Source organism: Phoenix dactylifera, chromosome 2, assembly GCF_009389715.1.
Source record: "Phoenix dactylifera cultivar Barhee BC4 chromosome 2, palm_55x_up_171113_PBpolish2nd_filt_p, whole genome shotgun sequence".
NCBI classification, from domain to species: domain Eukaryota; kingdom Viridiplantae; phylum Streptophyta; class Magnoliopsida; order Arecales; family Arecaceae; genus Phoenix; species Phoenix dactylifera.
Genome location: NC_052393.1, coordinates 9,465,731 through 9,475,084, shown reverse-complemented (window position 1 = coordinate 9,475,084; position 9,354 = coordinate 9,465,731). Strand labels below are relative to the sequence as shown.

At 40.2% G+C, this 9,354-nt stretch overlaps 1 protein-coding gene across 1 annotated transcript; it reads left to right on the top strand.

The window, feature by feature from the left end:
- The first annotated feature begins 1,438 nt into the window (after positions 1 to 1,438).
- On the top strand, positions 1,439 to 8,529 carry LOC103716562 (squamosa promoter-binding-like protein 7). Its single transcript, XM_017845055.2, has 3 exons — positions 1,439 to 2,022; positions 2,162 to 2,280; positions 7,932 to 8,529. The coding sequence occupies exons 1-3, from the start codon at positions 1,493 to 1,495 to the stop codon at positions 8,378 to 8,380; spliced, it is 1,098 nt and encodes a 365-aa protein (XP_017700544.2). The 5' UTR covers positions 1,439 to 1,492; the 3' UTR covers positions 8,381 to 8,529.
- Positions 8,530 to 9,354: the final 825 nt, after the last annotated feature.

Below are 9,354 nucleotides of genomic sequence, written 5' to 3'. Positions count from 1 at the left end.
TCTCAAAGAGATTGTTTTACAGAAAACTCTTTCTATAAATTTCTCAATAATAGTAGCCCTTGTTGTTCTTTTTACACGCTCATGTAGAAGACAACTTTACTAAAAAAAAATAAGAATTTTTATATAGCTTGCGCTCAGAAATCGTCTGCGTACGACAAAAATTCTTACTAAGAAAAAATAATAGATTAATAGTAGATATTTGTTGTATGGGTTTTGTCTACTGTGTTTTCCAAAAAAAAAATCCTACCAACCTCCATCTGCCGGAGACATTATTGGTGAAGAAGGAAGAAAGCAGAACAAAGGGAGAGAGCAATTACAGGGCAACCGTCGCACGGACGCCCACTTAAATTTAGATGAGGAGTCGAGCAATCCACGCTCGAGAACGAAGAGTCGTGTTCCGCGTTGCGGAGCCACCACGAGGCCCAATCAAACATCCGGTCCGATCAAAATAGCAACGTCTCTGCTTTTCTTGATACCACACACGCCTTAAATGTGCGAGCATATTTTGCGGATTTGCTTCAAGTAGAGAACCCCAAATTGATCTCCTTGTCCTTACAGGCGAGAAATCCGGACACAAGCTTGCTTCCTACGTGCAACCAATCTAATAACCAAAAACAAATCCGCCGAAGACAGAAAAAGGCAGGACAGCAAAGGAACAAACCGAGCCTCGCAGTTCTCTCAACCATATACGGTAATACCCGCCGTATACGATATGTGTGAATCCCTCGGAATAACACCTAAGTACTCCTCTCCCTTGGCGATTGGCATCTCTCTGAGAACTTTAATTTATTCTCCAATTAAATTCGGTTTGTGAGGGGGAGGAGGGCACCCGACATGGATGGATCTCGCTTTTTTTTCTTGGTGCGTGTCAGAGGCGCCGCGTTTAATGCACCGCACCACCCCTTCCGCGCCCCCCGCCCTCCGGTCTTGTCACCCGATTGAACCTCTCCATCATCTCGGTACACGTGTCCGCGGCCCCACACCCAGAACGTGCGCTGCGCCGGAGACTACAGTGGTCTCGCACGTGACCCCTACTCCCATCCACCCCCTGGCCCTCCCACGCTTATATGGACACCGTGAGAGACGGTACTGCCCGTCCGTCCGTTCGAACTAAGTTATCAGTCCGCACTCCCCAGCAGGAGCTCCACCAGTAGCTGCAGCCTTTTCCAACCCTCTCTCCCTCCTTACCTCCTTGTGCGTTCTCCCTTTTATTCTTGTTGTTATTGTTGAGAGCAAGAAGTAGGCTTACCTTAGTACCTAGCTATATATCTCCTATTGGGAATCACTCTCCCTTTTATTCTTGTTGTTATTGTTGAGAGCAAGAAGTAGGCTTACCTTAGTACCTAGCTATATATCTCCTATTGGGAATCACTTATAAGGCGCGAGGAAATAATAGAGGAGCAAGGAGGAAAGAAGGAAAGAGAGTTGGTAGACTGGAACGAAGGAGAGGGAGAAGAAAGAGAGAGAAAGAGAGAGGGGGGGGTGGTGGGGAATGGAAAACGGCGGAGGGGTAGCGAAAGGTGGGGGGCAGGGGACACCGTCGTGCTGGGATATCTGGGAGCTGGGGAACTGGAGTTCCGCCGGCATCGCGAGCGCCCCCTCCTCCTCTTACTACTACTACGCCAACGGTACTGCAGCAGCCGCAGCCGCCGCCGCCGCCTCCTCCTCCTGCCCCCCCTTCTCCGACCCCGCCGCCATGGTCCCCACCGCCCCCGGGGACCACCACCAGGAGCAGGGCCAGCTGTACGGACAGCACCACCACCAGCATCTGACGTGTCTGAAGCTCGGCAAGAGGCAGTGCTACGGGGAGGAAGGGGTAGCCGGTGGAGGGAGCAAGAGGGAGCGGCTGTCGTCGAATCCGGCCGCGGCGGCGGTGCCGAGGTGCCAGGTGGAAGGATGCAGCAAGGCGCTGGTGGACGCCAAAGATTACCACAAGCGGCATAAGGTGTGCGAGATGCACTCCAAGGCCCCCAAGGTTGTCGTCCTCGGCACCGAGCAGCGCTTCTGCCAGCAGTGCAGCAGGTTTATCTCCCCCCATCTCTCATCTCGTTTCCTCCTCCTCAACCCTTCTTCCTCGTCTTCTTCTTCTTCTTCTTCTTCTTCTTCTTCTTCGTTTGTGTGAAAAAAAATGAATGCCTTACTTGGTTGGACAATTTGACAGGTTTCATGTGATATCGGAGTTCGACGACTCGAAGAGGAGCTGCCGTAGACGGCTGGCTGGGCATAATGAGCGCAGGAGAAAGAGCGCCAGCGACTCCATTAGAAACTCTTCTCTAGTAGGTACTATTCTCTCTCCTCCTCTTTGTTCAGTTCAGTTCCCTTCCCCAGTTCCCCTCCCCCTTTTTTTTTATTCCCTTCCATTATTTGTTTCAAGGAAAACAATTAAAAACATAAAAGCTACCTTAACTACTATATCAGGAAGTCTGTGACCTTGATTGCAGAATATTTCGTTTTATTCGAACATTGAGTAGGATATGGTTGGCGGGGCTTAGTTTATTTAGTTAAGCTGTGAAGGCCTTTTGTCCGATGAGAAAAGGAGACGTGGCGCTTAATTAACGAGGATTAGGGAGGTCTGAGACCGGGAAACCGGGAGTCTGATGGAACATAAAGGCCTTTGGATTGGGATGCGGATGGATGGGTGGGGAAAGGTGGAAACGGTTCTCGTGGACGATATTTTCGTAGGGGGTCTAGGCTCTAGATTAGGGGTAGGTTTTGGTGGAAAAAACCAAGTTAATCGTTTAAAAAAATGAGGGCGAAAAAGAAAGACGGGGTGATGTCTCCATCACCGACCATCAAATCCAGGTCGAGCAGCTGGCAGCACGCGGAGCCAGCACACTCCATCTATGGCCTCCGCCGTTTTAGGTCTCTACGTCGGGAGTTGGTGTGGTGGAGACTCACACGCTTGAGCTTGTCTCGGTGTCCGGTTCACCGTCGGTAAGTGGTAACTAGTGGAACTTGGAGGAGCATTAATTGATGGCAGGTGTGTTCTTCCTTATTCGTTGGGAAGATATCGATTTTGTACCGTCGAAATCACTCCAAATAACCTTCACTGCCACTCGTCAACTGTGTGGTTTGCTGCTTGCTCGACGGATGTTGGGGTTGGGATGAGAACTTTGTTCTTCATAGACATGCTTATGTTTCGTATTAGGATTTGTTCAAGATTTTATCATTCTTCAGCATGGCGGTGTTTAGGATTTTGGTCATTCCACAAGAAAATGCTCACATGTTTACTCTTAGATCTGGTCAACTATTATTGCAATCTAATCTTTGTCCAAGATCTTTATGAAAACTATGGTGTAAGGGGTGAATGATGAAGAGCACAGGTGTGTACATGTTGTTTGTTTCGACTTTTATTCTGTTATATCACCTTCTTTTACGCATAGCAGATTTGAAAAAATTGTGAAAATTTAGTCGACTAAAACATGTAACTTAATTGGGATTATGATCAAGAATTGAGCATGATTGGTCATCACATCATGATATAGCCATAACTAACAATGGATCAACTCACGAACCAAAGAGGAGGTCCCTCTGGTTCGCAAGTCTGGTACTGTGCCACTTAAAAGATTTCCAAATGGAAGAGTTTTTAATCTTGAGCATCAGTTATTTATTCAACAAACAGACATGTTCCTACTATCTGTCTCTCTTTTTCATACTCTCTTCATAAGATGGCACTCTTTTTACTTTGTTGAAGTAAAGTGAAATGCCAATTCTTCTTTGGCATACATTTAAGTTAGTGCAGAAAGTTGGAGAATGGAGAATAGATGCTTCTGCGTAACATGGTTTTTGACTTTTCATTCTGCCCCACACGCCACCATTGTTCCGCTTCTCTTCTGGAATATGCATCACCAATAAATCGTCCATAAAATACATGTCCCTGTTATTCTGAAAGTTATGTATTTAATAGACAAAAAATATTGTTGGTGTCCTCTACTTGCCATCCCTTGGCTATATGGTTTGTCATTTTCTTTCAAGAAGGAAATCAAAAATGGATATTATTTTTGAGAGAAGATTGTTACTGCATGTAATTTGAGAATGTAGAGCTTGTATGCATGCATCTGTTGGATTTTTACTGTTGCGATCATGAAAACAAGTCTTTGTCCATCAATTGACTGTTTTGTCAACATAAACATTTTCAGATGAAAAAGCTTTTATTCCATGAGAAGTATCAATTCTTCATGTTCATACAATAGACTAACAGATTGACTAACAACTGTTTCCATCCTGCCCTCCCTCAGGATGGCACTCCGCTGTACTGTAGGGGTTTCTTTAGTTGGTGCGAGGGACGAGGTCGAAGCATGTGCTCGTGTGTCTAATGTTATTTTTAGATTAGTCATTTCTTTTATTATTCCTTTCTGCATCAAATATGTGAAACGAAATTGCAAAGATCTAATACCAAACCATGATTTTGTTTAGAATAGGTTTGAATCTGAATATAGATTGGTAACATCATAGTGTAAAATAATTATGGTTGCATCTATAAACTGACTTCATTCATTAAGTACATAACTTCCTACTCTTGAACCATTGAGAGCATATAAGGGCGCCAACACAAAAGGTATTCTATTTTTGTTACTGTAATCTCTGTAGTTAGATTTGAAAACAGATTCTTATTTTCGATGTTTTCCACTTGCTCACCATCATCTAGTTGGTGCTAGAAGGAAATGAAAATTGAGTCATGTTTCCTTTTAAATCATTTTTCTAAGCTAGAACCAGTAAAAAAGGTCGAGAGTGGGAGAGTGCATGAGTGCTTCTTCTGCTTTTCTTTCTCTGCACCAAAGATAAGAAAATATTTTGGGAAGATGTACTTAGCCGAATTGCATCTTAATTGGAATATTGTCAATTATCAAATCTCTCTTGCCAATGCAATCATGACTATATCTTGTACACATGCATACTTGGAAACATATCTTTGTAGTACATAATGCCTGCATGTTTGTTTGTATGCATATTAAGATTCACTTGCGTAAATGCTTTTGCATGCTGAGGATCAAAGACTCCAAACCTATCGCCTGAAATAACTGGTTTAAGATACAACATATGAACACTCGTGACATATTGAGAGGTCTGGAGCGGAAACTTTTTGATGAAATTCCGGCCGGCTCAAATATAACAGATGAGCGAAATCCAGCATAAATAAAACTCAGCTACTTCAGTAATTTAATAAAGTCAATCAACTACACAATTTATAAATGACAGTGGTTCGAAGGTTATTACCTACTAATACTAGGCTCACTAATTGTTTGTTATTTATTAGCTAGATTATGTTGACAGTAGATATGATAGCATGATTGAATGTGGTTTAAACTTTGAAGATTTGTTGAAACTCTGAAACTTAACAGAAAACATTTGGGTTTTGGCTGGAAACATCTGAAATTGGGGCCAGATTTGAAGCATTGACAATACCTAACTTATTATCTGAAATTGGTTTTGGCTTGTTATTTTTGAATTGTTTCTACAAGTGGTTTCTTACCTTTAACATGATGCATGATTTTTAGAGGATATATGGTAAGAGCCTGTTGTACTATAGATTGAATCGGACAAGCTCTAAACCTATTGACAATAGCTTTCAGAAAGATTACAATATATTTTGATTTGTAAACAATCAAAGAATCGACTCAGTGTCATTACTTTAAACATTTTGTCAGAGGTCCTATTATGCATTTATGAAGACTTTTGAGTTGGTGGCAACTGATTAATATCATCAAGTTGTCATAACCATGGGATAATGCAGTCAGAACAGCTGTAAGATTATATTTCTACGACAATTGTTTGAATTACGAGTCTGGTTTGTCTTCCCTTTCCTTAGCATTTTGTATTTCAATTCTGATCCAAATTTTTATAGTTCTTTTTCTTGTCTTATGTCGTTTCTTCAAGCATGCAATCAACTTTTTTCTAATATAATTCAAACAATTATCCCTTAATATTTTTGAATTATTGATTGGATCCCTTAATATTTTTGCTTGAAGGAAGTAATTTCTTGTTTTCATCTGCATACTTCCTTTGGAAAGGTTCTCCTATCAGTGTGAGGGCTTTCCTTTTTTTCCAGATCTTACCTATGTTTTTTTAAGATATAGGAGAGTATTGTTATTTACTTTTTCATTTTTTGGAAAAATGTTGCGGGAATGCCACCGCTCAGGCTCGAAACGTAGCCGAGTTCCTGAGCTTGCACTGAGGAGTTGGGTCCCTAGGGTGAGAATGGAAGTTCTATTTTAGTGCCTTGTATTGCTAGTAATAGATCAAAGCCCTTATAAGGGCAGCCAATTCAATGTATCGTACTCTAGAGAGAGCATGGGGTTCTTTGCCTTCATGATATGACTTCTTTTGACAATAATAAGTAAAACTGGAGAAATTATAAAAGAGATAAAAGGATTTTTGAGATGACAACTTGCTAAAAGTGAAGGATTATTTTGTTCTAAACACGTTATTTTGTCCCTACAAGTGAAATAGTTTAGGAAGAGCCGCCTTTGTATGCGCAAACAAGTGAACCAACCCTGGAAACTGTCACTAGCATTCATTCGATCTATATTCTTATCTGGCTTTATTGGTAGTATATCATTGTCAACTTTAGAATTTGAATATTTGGCTATTGCATTTGCACCAAACAGAGCCTGAAACTTTTAGATACTCTATATCTGGTATTGCAAGTTTGGAGAACTAATTAAAAGATGTCAAATGCAACAAAAATATACAAATGGCACAATACATTAGTTAAAAAAAAGTAAATGGGAAACTACAATACTTAAAGGTATTATTCACCATGTTGGTATGCAATAAAATATTTAGGGTTACAATTTATTGGTTTCAGTTGAATACTAGTTAGAAATTGAAAAGGCCAATTGAAAATAAGAATAAATATATAAACAAGAAGACACTTTAAAATGATGACCATATCTTGTATTCATGTTGAAAAGTCTCCCTTTCTATACTCTTTTAGGCTTATCTCATGAGTTATAGAGATTACATAATTTAATAATAAAAAGACTTGCTTTGTATACGAGTTATAATTCAAACTATCTATTTTTTTTTACGTATTTCATGAAATATGAAATTTGTCAACTAATATGCTTATTCTATACTTTTAGTGACATCTTGATTAACCAAAATTGCATAATAAGTGAAATGGAAGACAGTCTGATCACTAGTACTTGTTATAATGTACGTATGTACGTATGCATGTACATACACATGTACGTATGCATGCACATATATATACGTACGTACATGCGTATGTACATATGTATGTACTTAGAAAGCTTATATCCTATAAGTGGCACAAAGGGACTAGTTGTGTAGGATAACATCACACTTTCAAGCGTAGCTGGCTTGATCACTTTTACATGTTCAAGTTCATAAAATATGAGGGATGATAGGAACAAGTCGGGGAAGCAATGAAATACTTAAAGTTTCATTGTGCTGGTATAAATTAATAAAGGCTGGTCTGAGTGCTTTTTTGCACTGTTTCCTCATTTCCAACACCTGCTGATTCTCCCATGCATATATGAGGACATATCTAAACCATTTAAAATAGTTGAACACTACTAACGGGGATTTCTATTTGGAGTTGCATGGCCAGTCAAATTCCTAGATATTGTCTCGTAATCTCCTTGAGCAACTTGTTTACCAAGAAATGCTCGCCTCTTTAATTCTCGGTTTCTTTGTCGAAGTTTGCCGTAAATTCCCTTGCCTCCTTGGCAAATATAAGCATTTTTCTTGTATTCTTTGCTTTTCCACAAGAATTTCTTGTGAGATTATTAAATTCTGATGTGATGGCTTAAACAACTTCAACAACGGCGGGCAGTCTTAGAGCTTGATAATAAATTTTATCTTCTTACATTCTAAGATCCGATAATGAAATTATGTTTTTTTCTCGCTTTTTCTAAATATTTTAATCTAATGAATTTCTTCATCTGGGCTCTTTTTCATCACAGAAAACACGACGACGAGCAGCAGATTCCCCTACATACCAACTTCTCCGGGTCGTGCTCTCTCTCTTCTGTCATCCAAGGCCTCCCCTTGGGTTTCAGCATCTGACCTCTCTTCTCGATCCAGCGCCGCCCTTCGCGAACTGATCGCAGAGAACCGAGCTGCCGTCCTTGCTCGGCAATTGTTTTCCGACCGTGGTGGCTGGCATAACATGGTCGTCGGGAACCCGGCAATCCTTCCTTATGTGCCACATCAGCATCAAGAGCCATCACAAGCACAGGCTCAGCTTGCGGATGGCTGGAACCAATTCCAGGAGGCTGGCAACCATGTGACGCTGGACCTCATGCAGATGCCGAGCTCTTCTTTTGAGATCCTCTCTGCGAGGAGCAAGTCAAAGGAGGACGAGGAGTGCTCTGAAATTTGGAAATCTTTAGAAGGAACTCATGTAGTGTGAATCTCCAGTTCTTATCGGGAGAGGAGCTGCTAATTTTCAATTGAATTTGTTTTCGACCGATGAAACTTTCATGGAGAAGCTTCATTAAGGCACATTTTGTAATATATATAATGTGGTTGCTATTTTTTATTTCTCAAGCAAACTTAGAAGATGGTCATTTTTGTATGGATTTATGCTTGCCTGATGAATCCTTGTAGTTGGGTCTGTTTGGTCTATTTGAAGACGGATGGCTGTGTATTATATATCTAGCTTGACCACACAATAATTTCTTGGGTAGTAGTATGTCTTATTGGTTGGGAATCTTTGTTTATGGGAACAGTCGTGTACTTGATAAGGCTCATTGTACAATAGCTAAGAGAGAGGTAGACCGGAACTTGTTTCCACCAACGATTTTTTATTTTTATTTTCATATTTCAATCTGGCTGATCAAATTAGATATCCAAGATTTAACCAGAATTATCCTTCGTTTTCTAAACTATTGATAGGAGAAACTTCATAAGTTTTGCTACAACATGTTTCGGCATTTGTATCTGACTTTAACTTAAGCCTATCTTTTGATCTTTAATCATTAATTATTATATAATCAAGTATCAAGTGCTTGTTCATGATTCATATTTTGGAATTTGGAATTGGATGTTTTATTGATAACCTTTGGTTTTAAATTTGTTTAATTATTCAAGTTATATTTTTTATCGGCGCTTGTGGCGCATTAAGTTAAGAAACATATCTTAACATAACTAAACTTCCAACCCAACATCCAATTGTGAAGATCGGGTGTTTAGTTCGACGTCGGCTGTATACTCCTTATATATTTCTATAGGGCCAATAAAGCCAAACAATATCTTCTAACTAACTTTTTTTTGGCTTAGATGGCGTGAATACAGCCAATGGTCTATGCGGACTGGTTGATCGTATTGATCGTAATTTAATTTATAGTGTATTTATGATTAAATTTAAATGGATTTAGATTCTTA

What these genes read in the sequence shown, in the direction of transcription:
- LOC103716562 (XM_017845055.2), top strand. Translation starts at nt 1,493, where the DNA reads ATGGAAAACGGCGGAGGGGTAGCGAAAGGTGGGGGGCAGGGGACACCG. An exon ending in TTCTGCCAGCAGTGCAGCAG is followed by an intron (nt 2,023 to 2,161) that starts GTTTATCTCCCC and finishes ACAATTTGACAG; the next exon opens with GTTTCATGTGATATCGGAGT. An exon ending in TAGAAACTCTTCTCTAGTAG is followed by an intron (nt 2,281 to 7,931) that starts GTACTATTCTCT and finishes TTTTCATCACAG; the next exon opens with AAAACACGACGACGAGCAGC.